At 56.1% G+C, this 13,660-nt stretch overlaps 1 protein-coding gene across 2 annotated transcripts in view; it reads right to left on the reverse strand.

The window, feature by feature from the left end:
* PTPA (protein phosphatase 2 phosphatase activator) overlaps positions 1 to 13,660 on the reverse strand; it is a 28,751-nt gene that overhangs the window by 6,558 nt on the left and 8,533 nt on the right. For both annotated transcript variants that reach the window (XM_081237658.1, XM_081237657.1), the window contains 5 exons: positions 9,741 to 9,866; positions 7,485 to 7,602; positions 5,554 to 5,653; positions 4,519 to 4,643; positions 3,539 to 3,639 (listed from right to left, as the gene is read on the reverse strand). In XM_081237658.1, the coding sequence (XP_081093784.1) occupies positions 3,539 to 3,639; positions 4,519 to 4,643; positions 5,554 to 5,653; positions 7,485 to 7,602; positions 9,741 to 9,866 (570 nt within the window). The remainder of the gene's footprint in view (positions 1 to 3,538; positions 3,640 to 4,518; positions 4,644 to 5,553; positions 5,654 to 7,484; positions 7,603 to 9,740; positions 9,867 to 13,660) is intronic.

Consider the following 13,660-nt stretch of genomic DNA (forward strand, 5'->3'; position numbering starts at 1 on the left):
TGTCTCAACCCCCGGGGTGCAGTAGAAAGGACAACAGGCTCCTTCCTCGAGCAGTGAGGCCATGGCCCACGGTCCCCACAGGGCTTCTCCTGGGCCAGTCCCTTCACCCAGAATCTTTCCCCTCCTCTCTGTAAGGCTCCCTCCTCCAGGAAGGCAGCCAGGAGCCCCCAGCCTGCAGGGGCTTGGCCTTCAGGGCGCTTTGTTCCCAAAGTCCCACTCCGTCAGGCTCCACCCCGCCCTCCCCTCGCCCCGCCCCTTCCCCAGGCTCTCTGCCCCACGGGAGGAGCGATAGGCTCCAGCCCTCTCTTGCATACTTCCAGGCCCTGAGAAGCTCAGGGATCACTGGAGCTGGGGAGCCAGTTTCACTCTGGACTAGGCCCCGTCAGCGAACCACCCAGGAGGCACCCTGCTGGCTCTGTCACAGCCGCAGCTCCAGGGGTCTGCTCAGCGAGGGCTCCGTGGCCAAGGCTGGCCCAAGGACGTGGGGAAACCAGGGGTTCTGCCTGTGGGCCAGCCTCCCCGGCTAGGGGCACGGGGTGGGGGACCCAAAAGGCCTCTCTGGCCCGCTGGCAGAGCCAGGGCGGGGTAGGCCCGAGCTCCGGAGCCCCAGTGGCCTGGGCCGCCTCCGTGGAAAGGCCAGAGATGCTATTTAGAGGGGCTGCCCCCCCAACCCCCAACCTTCAGGGTCCCAAGGTCTCCTTAGGTCTTTCAGAAGGAGCCTCTGCAACTCTGGAAAGGAAAGCAGATAAGGGGGAAAAAGGAACGGGGTAAAGAAGACAAAAAAAAATTCGCTCATTCTAGCCACAAAGGGAGAAGAGAAAGAGCGAGAACGAGCAAGCAAGCTGCAGTCCCGCAGTGACCCCAGGGGAATCGTATGAGTCAGAGCAGCCATATTGAGCAGGAAATTACTCACAGACGCTGCGTTCCTGCCTCTCCACTCCCAAGAGAATCGGCCTTTTGTAAATGGTTCCTCTGTCAGTAACTGAGGGGGGTGGGGTGGGGGGAGGCTCTGCACAGCGCCTTCCTGTCAGCTCCTTCCCTTCCAGCTGAAATCTGATCCCTCCCTTCCCAAAACTCCAAATTTAGAAGCCAGATTGAAACTGAAATTCTTTTCCTGCCTGCCCTGGGCTCTTAAAGGCGCCAGGGCTGCATTTCCTGAGGCGGTAGGAGCCCTGCAAGGTGAGGTCCCTCATCCGGGATGCTCAGGGCCACCGGGGCAGGTCCCAGGCTGGTCCCGGCGGGAGGAAAAGCGCGGTCTCATTTCCAACTTCTTGTTTGTTAAGTCCCCTAGCTGCACCAGCTCTAGTGATCCCTGGGCCTGGGGTCTCCAGAGGCAACACTGCCCCCTTCCCAAACACAGCACACAGAGCTCCACGCAGGCCGCCAGGTCCCCACGTCCCAGCGTCAGGCCTCGGGCCTCCCTCACCACCAACGGGGGGCTGCGAAAACCCTGGTCCGGGTGGTGAGCCCAGACTCCGGAGAACTAGCACAATGCGTGCCACCGTCAGGAACTGAGGCAGCCTGCTCTAGGCTGGCCGAGTGGGCGAGAGGGGCTCTTGCCGGTCACCTCGGCTCTGGGGCACGTCCCCTGCTAGCGTCCAACGTCCACCACCAGGCCCAAGCACCGAGGGCCAGGGCGAAAACCAGGCCTTGCAGAGCGCGTGTGGAACCACCAAGGAACTCCAGGGCCTGCCGGCCTCCTGCCAGGTCTTGCCTCTCCCTCAGCTGTTACCAAAACCTCCTCCGAGTTCAGTGTGTCTTTAGTGCCACCTAGTGGCCACTGTAGGATTTCCTCTAGCAGAGGACCTGGGTCCCAAACTTTAGGAAAGCTTTGGGGTTTTCACACCAGCGTAACCAAACAAACAAACAAGGAAACAAAGTTTTAACCTGGAGTCAATTCCCAGACTCCCTGAGGCCCAGCCTGGCCTTCCTCCTTGTTAGTTACTGGCAGGGACCCAGGAGCTTGGCCAGCCGAAACAGCTTAGCCTCTTACCCCCAGGAGCGGGCGAGGCCACCCCTTCTCCTCACCCAGCTCCTCCTGGGGTCTCCCCAGCTCCGCAGACCCTCCCATTCTACTCTGGAGAGAGCAGCATGTGACTGGCTCTCAAGGCAGTGAGCCAGGCTGCCCCGGAGTCCTTCCGACCTTGGTCTGCCTACAGTGCTGAAGGCAGCAGATCTCTGAGAATCAAGTGGTGGCCGCCCAGCCGTCAGGACGGCCTTCATTTGCTGACTTGGAAAAACGTGGCATTCCCCTCTGGCCTCTGGAGTTTGGCGCAGGCCTGAGCCGAATGCTGACCAGGAGAGTCTGGAGCTATGGCTGCTTAGCCAGGCGTCTCCCCCTCTTCAGGGGGCTCAGAACGGGCAGCCAAGAGAGCAGCCCGCACAGGCAGGGGCATCCACGGGTGTGCAAGGGACATCACCGGGCCAGCAGGAATGCCTGCGGGCGTCAGGAAAGAGAACGGGGGCAAGACCCTCTCCAGGTGGCAGAGCCAGGGTGCCCTTTGGAAGTCTGTGGGGCGGGTACCAGGCAGGGAGGATGAAAGGTCCCCACACCTCCTGAAAGAGAGGCCCGAGCGCAGTGGGTCCCCAACTTTTTTTTTTTTTTTTTTTTTTTTTTTTTTTTTTTTTTTGCGGTATGTGGGCCTCTCACTGTTGTGGCCTCTCCCGTTGCGGAGCACAGGCTCCGGACGCGCAGGCTCAACGGCCATGGCTCACGGGCCCAGCCTCTCCGCGGCATGTGGGATCTTCCCAGACCGGGGCACGAACCCATGTCCCCTGCATCGGCAGGCGGACTCTCAACCACTGCGCCACCAGGGAAGCCCGGTCCCCAACTTTTATGCATGATCACCAGGCATATGTGTTTAAATTCAGGTTCCTAGCGCTCGTCCCCCAAGATTCTGATTCAGAAAGCTGAGGTGGGGCCCAAGAATGTGCATTTTCACAAGCTCCCCAGGTGACCCTGAGGAAGCGGTCCAAGGCTGCACTGGCGGGAGGCCCTACTTTAGCAGGACAGCGACATCCAGTTAAACGACCCCCGCTGGGTGGGCTGGGGGTCCAGGCCTGCTCACGTGCGCTTCCAGCACCTCCCTTGGCCCGAGTCCAGCAAAGGTGTGTCCCTTCAGCAGGATCTGTCCCGCCGTCCACTCCAGTCTCTCCAACTCTTGCAATGGCCTCGTCGCAGACGTCCACACGCACATAGCTCTGCAGACCCTGTGGCCCCCACCCGCAAGATGCTGACACCCACCCACCCTTCAGACCTGCTGCGTCGGTCACCAAGTCCACCTAATGACCAGGTCTTAATCCGTCGGCTCCAGTAAAAACCCCAGAGTACTGACTTAGAGGAAGCGAGCCTGGACAGTCAGAAGGTGGCTTAACCTTTCAGAGAGGCCTGGCTGGGCTTCCCTTTCAACAACCCACTTCAGGGCTTGGCCCTGCCATCTTCAGACGGCAGCTCTGGCTCCCGTGTCCAAAGGCACCACCTCAGCCCCTTTCAGCCCCGGGGGCCGCCGCGGGCTCCCCCTCCCTCCCTTGCCCTCACCTCGGTGATAAACAGGATACACTCCAGGAACATGTAGTCCTTATGGTTCTCGTTCACGGCCTTCTCGTCGACAAAGTGCCTGGGCTCCAGATACGGGTGGTCTGGAAACGGCAAAGAGCCCCAGGGTTCAGAACCAGGCGTTCGTACCACCGGGGCACCGCAGCCCAGTGCCATCTGCACCCACCCCAGGGCTGCAGTCCTGCCCACCACCCTCAACGCCTGATCTCGCTGGAGCAATCAATGGCCCCGTGCAGGTTTGTACTCTAGTGTAATCAGTTCCGGTTCTGCTTCTTTCCAGCCATGCAACTCAGTTTCCTCATCCATGCAGTGGGGCTGTGGAGTGCCACCTGAACATCAGGACCACCATGAAGCACTCGGCACGGTGCCTGCACAGGTAAGTGCTGGTCAGAGGTTTGCCGGCAAAGACCCTTCCCAGGGTCCTTGCGATGACCTGCCTGAAGCACAGAGAGCAGTGCCTGGCACAGGGAAGTACTCAACAAAGGGTCGTTTCTTAATATTATTTCGTAGGCGGTTCATCCTATGTGGAAATAGACGTGGACCCTTCACCCACTCTGGCTTGCCCGTGGGAAAGTGGGGGGAACCCCCAGAGCGGGCCTGGAGCGAGCAGCAGCTCCTCAATGGGCCCCCCTGTGCACGGCTCGATAATAACAGCGGATGATGCTGGTCACTGAGTCAAAAGAACCCCTCATTTTCAACATAAAACCCCGCAGCTGCCGCCAGGAGCCGGGGCGCATTGCATACCAGTCCACTACGCGCCAGGCGCCCTCGCCCCCGCCCGCGTCCTTTTCCATTATCTGCCTCAGCCTCCCCAGCCTGCCACGCCAGCTGCAGCAGAAGGTCGGCAGCAAGCAGCCTCCGTCTATAGCCGGTCTAATGCCTGCTTTACAAGCTGTCACTGTGTGCCCTGGGCAGGGGGGGAGGGAAGGAGGGGAGGGAGGAGGGCCGGGGCACCTCAGTACCTATCAGCTGCGAACTGCCCCAGATGAAGGGCAGAAACTGGAAGTCATCCAGGCCCCACACGCCCTGGCTGCCGGCCGGCTCCATCCTGTACGTCTTCTGGAGCTTCCGCATAACCTCAAGGTACCTGCGCAGGAGGGCAGGGAAGGGAGGGGAGGTGGCAAAAAGCAGAAAGACAGTCTCAACCCTTCGGCCACTGGGAGCAAAGGAGGCCAGAAATAACCACCTAAGAGCGTAACAGATCTCCTTTTCAATTAAAACTGACATGCCGATGTTACGCCTCAGCTGATACACTCAGAATTATGCAACTTCATTTTCGTCCCTCACACTCAGCCTCCTTTGGGCCCGGAAAGGGGCAAAACCCCAACCGGGAAAGGGGGTTAGTGCCATCACCTCCTGACAACCTGAGAGCCTGCGCAGGAGCCGCAGCTTCTCTTGCTTCGGGTTGCCCATAGGAAAGCTGATGGGAGTCCAGGGAGATCATCCCCTAGATCCCTTCGGGAACCGCCCTTGGAGCTGCGGCATCAGCAGCACCAGAGTGGGGCCCAGAACAGAGGTGTCAGCGCCCTCTGGTGACGGAGACACACCCATGTGCCCGGAGGTGGTCTGGGTGGTGAGGGGAGCAGGTCAGAGCCTGACTGCCTGGGTTCAGCTGGCTGTGACCTCAGTGAAGGGACGTGATTTCTCTATGCCTCAGTTTCCTCATCTATAAAACGGAAATGAGCGTCTTTGTGAGAACAAAAAGAGTTGTATGTAAAGCGCTTAGAAGTTACCTCTACGTGATAAATGCCGCAGAAGCATTAGCGGTCATTATGCAACATTCCCTTCGCTTATTTTTACCTGAACGTGAACCTGTCGGAAGGAGGAGTCTTGGACACCCTGTTCACAGTCACAGCTTGCTTAGGACAGGACAAGAGAACCAACAGCCCCTCGGGAGCCCCCTCTAGCACCCTGTCCCCAGTCTGATGGTAACAAGGAGGAAAGAGACGCCGGCTCCTCCTCCCCCAGCAGCCGCCCCTCCCGCCTGCCTCACTCACCGATTGAATACCTTGAAGACGATGGCTATTTGGTCGTCCACTCGAAGCACCCCTATCTTGCAGAGACAGCAGAGGAAAGCAGCAAAGGCAGCTTCATGTCCTGGGGGAGAAAAAACAGCCGAGGTTGACAGTCTTCCTGAAGGCGTGGGACTGTTCTTGGTCTCACCAGAGTCCAAATCACCGTTAACTTCCCCTCTAAGGAGGGGGGGGTCAACATGGAGGTAATGGGGCCTCTTCCCCATCCAGAAAGAACTAGGTCCTTTTAAGAACCACTACTACTATAATTCTACTCCTAAAAAGGCCCAGGCTGGTGATTCTTAAATAGGCATTCACATTTTATCTTGGAGGTTTAACTCACTCATCAATTCTACCCTATTTATTCAGCACCTACTATAGGTGGCAATCACTGTCCATGTCAGGCACTAGAGGACAGAGGCCAGAAGTCCCTGCCCTTGTTTGATAGTTTATGACCTATCAGGATGACAGACATTAAATATACAATCACTTCTATGAACCTACCTCTGAAGGAGAAGGATAGGGTGGTAATTGGAGGATATCACAGGGGGATCCTGACATTAGGGTTCAGGAAGGTTTCCCTTCAGAAATAATATTTAATTTGAGAGATGAGTAAGAGCTGGCAAGGCACAGGGCGTGAGGGAAGCAAGGAGAGCACTCTAGCCAGGAGAAACAGCATATGGAAAGGCCCTGAGGCAAAAAAAACAAAACAAAACAAAGAAAACCAACTGTGATTGTTTGAAGAACCCTAGGAAGGCCAGTCTGGCTAAAGCAGAGAGCAAGGGAGAAAGTGTAATGCAATGAGGCTGGAGATCAGACAGGCATTTATAGCCACAGTAAAAAAGTTCAGACTTTGGGCTTCCCTGGTGGCACAGTGTCTTTGAGAGTCCGCCTGCTGATGCAGGGGACGCGGGTTCGTGCCCCGGTCCGGGAAGATCCCACGTGCCGCGGAGCGGCTGGGCCCGTGAGCCATGGCCGCTGAGCCTGCGCGTCCGGAGCCTGTGCTGTGCTCCGCAAGGGGAGAGGCCGCAACAGTGAGAGGCCCGCGTACCACACACACAAAAAAAGTTCAGACTTTATCCTAAGAGCAATAGGAGCCACTGAAGGCTTCTAAGCATGGCCACATTCGAAGCATGGCCACATTCGAAGCATGGCCACACTGCAGGGTCAAAAGGCTCCCCCCTTCCTTCCCAGTCATGTCAAAGAGAAATGGTCAGCACTACAGAAACCACCGGCTGGACTCTGGGCCGGATCCCACGGTTCATGGTGTCATAATAAACATATCTGGGGGGAGGGGAGGAGAGAACATCTCAGTGACTTCCGGTCCTATTTCTGCAGAATAAGGGTCCCTCCGAGGGCCTGGAAAGCTTATGCGCTGTGACTTTCACCTGCACAGCTTTTGGTCGTGAGCAGCCAGAGCCCAAGCCACCTCACTCAGGGGCAGCCGTCACCCTTGCACTACTAAGAGCATCTGGGAGGGGAGGAAAAACCCAGCCGCTGCTGACCTGGCCACTCTCGCCTCCAGGTCTTTCTGGTTGGTTGGTCTCAAAGCGCCGCCCCTAAAAGTCTCACTTGATAATAAGCCTGTTCCTCAGCATCAGGGGAGCAGATGACAACACTCTCCCACGACCCAGGTCCAAGGGGGCCCTTCTCCAGGCCCGCCCCTGTGGCCTGGGCTCCTCCAGAGGCAAGGGAAGGGCCCGAGAGAGCAGGAGCTCTTGCATTCGCCTGAGCCACCATGCATGTGGCACCAGCTCCCCCTGGTGGACCACGCCAGAGCAGCAGGCGTCCCTGCACCTGCCACGCTGCACCCCGGCTGGCTCCCTCACCCCACCAACACAACCCAGAGCAAAGAGGAGGCAACCCGAGAAAGGGCCACCGCAAAGCCAAGCAGGCGCCGCCACGGTAACGGGTACCTGTGCCGTAGTCGATGCGCGTGGAGTTCCCTACTGACTCCTTTAGGTAAACAGCCACCTCGGGCACAGCAGCTGCCAGATGGGTGGGGACCACCGTGGCCACCAAGTTTTCTGCTTCCTGATAACACAAGAGACACAAAGTGGTGGCAGCAGGTTAGGCAGCATCTCGGCGGCCGGGTGCCCAGAGGCAGCATCTTGGCTGGAGCCAGGCTGCCACAGCGAGCAGTCCTGGCCCCCTGCCCCGACTGCCCACAGAAGGAAGAGGAGGGAGAGCATTTAGTTTCACACAACAGAGACCACCCTGGGGTGGCTCTTCATCTGCTGACCCTCCCTCCAGGGGACACGGTTCTGGGGGCAAGACAGGAGGGATCTAAGAAGAAGCCATTCGACTTTCCCATCTAGTAACTCACTGACATCTCCAGAGATGTCCTCTTTCTTCATACTCCCAGCAAGGCAGTTTGTGCCCGGCGTCCACCAAAGACGTATGCGAGGACGTTCACGGCAGCATTATTTACAGCAGCCAAAACGTGGAAACAACCCACAACTGAACCGTCCGTCAACGGCAGAATGGACAACTTGTGCTATGGCCTCACCCTGGAAAGCTGCGTAGCAGTGAAGAAGATCCACTGCTCCGCACAGCACAGGGGAGTCACACAATGTTGAGCAAAAGAAGCCAGACATTTATATGAAGTTCAAACACAGGCAAGATCGATCTATAGGATAACAGTCAGAAGAGTCTGGGGGATATCAACTAGAAAGGGGCACAAAGGCCCTGCTGAAGGGCTGGAATGTTCCATGGCTTGATACGGATGGATGCAAGGGTAAAAACATGTTAAGATCTATCAAGGGGACTTCCCTGGTGGCCCAGTGGTTGAGGGTCTGCCTGCCAATGCGGGGGACGCGGGTTCGGGCCCTGGCCCGGGAGGATCCCACATGCTGCGGAACGGCAGGGCCCCTGCGCCACAACTGCTGAGCAACCCCCGCTCGCCACAACTAGGGAGAGCCCGCACACAGCAACGAAGACCCAGTGCAGCCAAAAATAAATAAATAAAAATAAATTTATTTTAAAAAAGATCTATCAAGCTGTACATGGTTGATAGCTATGATTTGTCAGCTTTCTTTAAGTTATAACTTAATAAAAAAAATATGCCCATGTGACATCTTAGAGACCAGAAGCAGCCCCAGGCCACTCTTACACAGGGACAGTGTTTTGCTGGGTCCTTGGGACTCTCCTGTGTTCCATGTGAAAACACTAGGCCAAAGAAACTAGGATGCAAGTTTCTCTAAGTTCAGTCTATAAACACCTGGCAGGAGGGACTTCCCTGGTGGTCCAGTGGTTAAGACTCTGCGCTTCCAATGCAGGGGGCGCAGGGTTCAATCCCTGTTGGGGGGACTAAAATCCCACATGCCACGTGGCATGGCCAAAAATCACCTGGCATGAGAATCTCCTGGAGACCTGGTGAGAATCTGGACTCCCAGGGGTGGCTATCCTGCATTTTTATTTTTTGTTTGCTTCTAACAGGTATTACCTTTGCATGACTCAAAAATAAATACATTATAAATAAAAGGGATGCAGGGAGAAGTCTTACTTCACCCTTTCCCATCCACCCCCCTCCCCCCAACCCTCAGAAAAAGAAACCACAGCCTTATTTGCCTCTTACATATCCTTCCAGGGCAAACTGAGCAATACAAACATACCTTTTCTGTTTCCCCTCTTTCTTACCAAAAGGCAGCTTGCCGTGTGCATAACACCGCAGCTCCCGTCTAACCTAAGAGTACAGTCGGCCCTTTGTATCCACAGATGGAGAACCCGTGGATACAGAGGGCTGACCGAACCTCGTCATTTTATACAAGGGACTTGAGCATCCGCAGGGGGTCCCGGAACCAATCCCCCACAGATACCGAGGGACCACTGGAAGTTGCGGTCCCTTCCCCTGAGTTCCCTAGTCGGCCTCCCTATTCTTTCTCAGAGCTGCATGGTACTCCCTAGGTTGACTTTCCAGTTTATTAAACGGATAATAAACTGCAGATGGACATGTGGGACGTTTCAATCCGTTGCTACGATCACCTGATAAACAGCCCTGTGCAGAGGACTGCGCATCCACAGTGGTGATTCTGGAGGATGGCTGCGGAAGAGGGTAAACGCATCTGTACTTTGGGAAACGGAACTGCCATTTTAACAAACTCCCCGGTGATGCTGGTACCTGACAGCTTTCCCCCCAGCCCAGCCCCAGGCCTGTCCTGCGGCAGCCTCACCTCATCAAGTTTGGCATACCAGGTCCTGTAGGCCTTGTTCCCAAATCGAGAGGGCTGGTCCACCGGAGGAGTCTCATCAATCCACCTGTCCAGCGTGTTGAGAAGGGCGACCAGTTTCTCAATGGCCTGTGGAGGCAAATAGAGGGGGCCAAGCCACGATGACTAGTGTCCCCAAGCTAGAGCCACAGGGCGAAGTCCCAACTGCTGCTGGACAGTGACCGCAAGGCCTGGCACTACTGGCATCTCCCTGCTGTCCCCCTTTCTTCCCAGCCACCCTGAATATGAAGGAGGGGACAGGTGAACACAGTGGGCCTTACGGAAAGGGCCCAGCACTAGGCTGAAGGCCCAGCGTGGCTTCTGTACCCGGTTTCTCTAGCCGGCTCATCCGGGGGGGCTGCTGCACAAGCACAGCTGCAGCCCTGACCTGCTTTACTACACTGTATTGGGGTCTTCCGTTTAGTACACAATACCTGCTCATCACTGAAAACAGGTATGTAAAAAGGAAGAGAACAAAAATGACGGACAATCCTGCCACCCAGAAATCAACACCATAGGTATCCCCCGCTTTTCCAAAGTTCGCTTTTCGCCACTTTACTTTTACGGAAGACCTACATTAGTAGCTGTTTTTGCTAACCGAAAGAAATCTAAAGAGGATTTCCACTTTACACCACTTCGGTTTACAAAGGTTTCAGAGAAACGCTCTACTTTCAGATAACGGCGGAACCTGTATTAACGTACTCTTCTACTGCATCTTTTTAATAGTGTTTTCCATTGCTTACCATGGTGAGAATTTTGAAGGCAGCTGGACCTGCCTTCAGATCACAGCTAAAACACCATTTGGTTGCTGCAAGACTTTGACCAAGTGACTTTGACTCTCTGAGCCTGTTTCCTCATCTCAAAAATGCGCATGATGGTAAATAACTCCAAGGGCTGTCACAAGGACTAAGTGACATCCATGAAGCATGCTAGTGCAGTGCCTGGCACAGGGTGACGGCATACATCCACACACAGACTCTAAATCAGGGGTCACAGGGCACACGCTGCTTTGTAGCCTGATCAGCTTCCTCATGACCCTCGTTCCACAGCAACATGGAAACATAATTTTGCAAAAGCCTCTAACAAGTGAATAATATTTCACTGTACCAATGTACTGTGATTTACTTACCAAATCCCTCACTGTTAAATGTCTGGGTTACTCCCAATTGTCCACTCCATGAACAATACCCTTCGTAGAAATGCTGGGTCAGAGGTGCGAACGTGGGTAACGCTCTGTAAGGCCAGCAGTGTCTGAGACCCATCTCTCATCCCTCACCTCTCTCTTTCCTACAGAGGGCAGGGACTAAGGAGTGGAGTTGGTGTGACAGGCCAGGCAGCGTTAGCACACCACATGTCACTCACCGAGGACATCAGGTGATGCTGTCTATTATCTAAGACAAAGGTCTGCGAGGGCAGCTCCAAAAGTGCCCCTTCCAGATGTGGCTCGCAGAAATGGGCCAGGACAAAGGTATCAAAAGGCTCGGGGAGCACATGACACAGGGGACAGGTGGGCCGGGAGGAGGGGCCTTGGCCAGAAGCAGATCTCGCCTGTGTCTGCCGGGTACAAATGGTATAAGGAGACACCTCCAGGCGCTCCTGGCGGGGGTAGGAACTAGCAAGAGGTGCCCACGAGAAAAGGGGCAAAGGCACATAGGGCGAGGCACAGAGGGCGAGGCACGGTCAGGTCTGCCACTGCTGAGACCCTGCAGAGAAGTGGTCCCGAGAGCTGAGTGCGTATTTGTGGGGAGGGAAAAGGCGGCTTTGAGCTAACGGGGTATGTGGTAGCCAGTGCCCCCCCCCCCACCGGGAGGCACAAACCACACTGCAGCCCATGCAGTCCACACAAATAGCAACGTGCCAGTGGCCCTGAGGCTGCCCTCCCTCACCTCCCCTTCCCCTACGCTGGGGGCCTGGGAGAAGAGGAAAGTTATCTGTAAGAGGAGAAAGTTCCCTTTATACCTGGCAGTGGCCAAGGGCCAGGGTGACAAAGAGCTGCGTTGCTGAAATGTGACCAAACGCACAGCCAGAGCCTGGCTTTGTGAAGAACCAGGTCGCCAGGAAGCGCTGATAAGGACAGAGCAAAGCTGACCCCACGCAGCCAGCCGCGGGGACACAAGGGGCGGGGCAGTAATCCTGACCCCAGAAGCACCAGAACAGATTCCCCAGAGAACTGCCTTCGGTGAGGCACTGAACGGGATATAAAGAAGGTGCTTGAAGCCAGCGGGGGCCAGGCCCCAGTTGCTAGCTCAGCTGGGCCAGTGAATAATTAAAAGGCTCCTAGCTCCTCTTTCTGGAGAGGGTTTTTGAAGGCAGGGGCTGCCTCTGTTGTTTGGCTTGTTGGGGGGAGAGGGCTGGAGGGGGGGGAGCTGTGGGCTGAAGCCCCCAGGAAGCATGAAGAATAATTTGAGCCACCCTCCTCCTCCGTGGACCAAAGCTTCCTTTTCAGATTTCATGGACCAGTAACATTTTCTCCAAAATCTTACCTGCCAATTTTAAATTCTGCCCTCATTTAAAAAACTCAAACGGAACAACAACAAAACATAAGCCTCCTATCTACTATCACCTTTATTTTACAAAAATAAAACATTTTAACCCCCAAAGAATAGGACAGACATAATTTCAGAAGGAAGGAGCGCATTCTCAACATGGGTCTAGACAATCTCATACATCGCCCTCGCCGGTTCCCCTTGCTGCGGGTGGTCTGGAAGCCACCCCCAGGCCACTCCGCCCTCTCCCCCCGCCAGCCGGCCAGCCGGCCAGCCGCAGCCGGCCAGCCGCAGCCGCCTCCCCCTGCCTTGAGAGGCAGGAGAAGCGGCAGAGGAGACACAACAGCTAGCCAGGCAGGAAGGGAGGCCGCATGCTGTGTGCAGTGCCTTCTGCCGCCACTGCCAGCCGCGGGCAGAAGCCAGGAGATCTCTGGAGACCACACGGGCCACCCCCGTCCCCTGAGTGAGAATGAACCCAGCTCAGGAGGAGCCCCAAGTGAGACAACATCAGTGATACTGGAAATTAAAACTGAAAACCAGCTAACGATAACAATAGCTAATAATGACAATGCCATCTAGTATGTGCCAGGCTCTGTGCTAAAAAAAAAAGAAACCTACATGCGGGATCTCCCCAGGGGCCATGAGTAGGTCCGTGTCTCTTCCCACTCTAGATGAGGAGATGGAGCGTCAGAGGCGACAAGGCCACTCAGCTCAGAAGTGAGAGGTTATCAAAACCTGATGAGCCAGACTCCAGAACCCAAGCACTTAACCAGGCTGCAATCCTGCCAAAAGAATGGCTCCTGAGCTGAGACAACACCTGGGTGGTATGGACATCTCCCATCAAAGCCTCAGGGGTAATGAAGGGACCTGAGAGGGCTTTGGCAGCTCAGGATCTGCTCGGGTAATTACAACACTGCCCTTTAATTAGGCTTCCCCCACATTCTCCAGCCCACTGAGCGTTCCTTATCACAGGCTCAAGGAGAGGCCCTCTCTCCCCCCACCCCCCGCTGTCTGCGCCCACAGCCAAAGCCCCAGAGCACTGAGCAGGCCCAAGAGGAACCCAAGAAGTCACTGGTGGGCCAGCTCCCAAGAGAAGGCTGTCAATCCCCATCACAGGCCTGGCTCCCCGCAGTGACAGAACAGGACCTCGGCCACCCAGCAGCCAGTTAGGGTCCAGGAGCATGAGGGCTATGCCAGCCTTGTGAAAGGTGGAGGAACTGGGCCAGGGCAGGGCCAGGCCTTACCCGACAGACCGAAGCTACGGCTAGAGAGCTGGGTGGACAAGGCACTGAGAGGCTGCTCGGGCCTGGGGTCTGAGATAAGATAAAGCTCAAGGGGGCTCTGGGCTCCTGGGACAGGAACACAGGAGGCCGCTGGAGGCCTGGCACCGGGGCTGGG

Source organism: Mesoplodon bidens (assembly GCF_964165515.1).
Source record: "Mesoplodon bidens genome assembly, chromosome: 6".
Lineage (NCBI taxonomy): Eukaryota > Metazoa > Chordata > Mammalia > Artiodactyla > Ziphiidae > Mesoplodon > Mesoplodon bidens.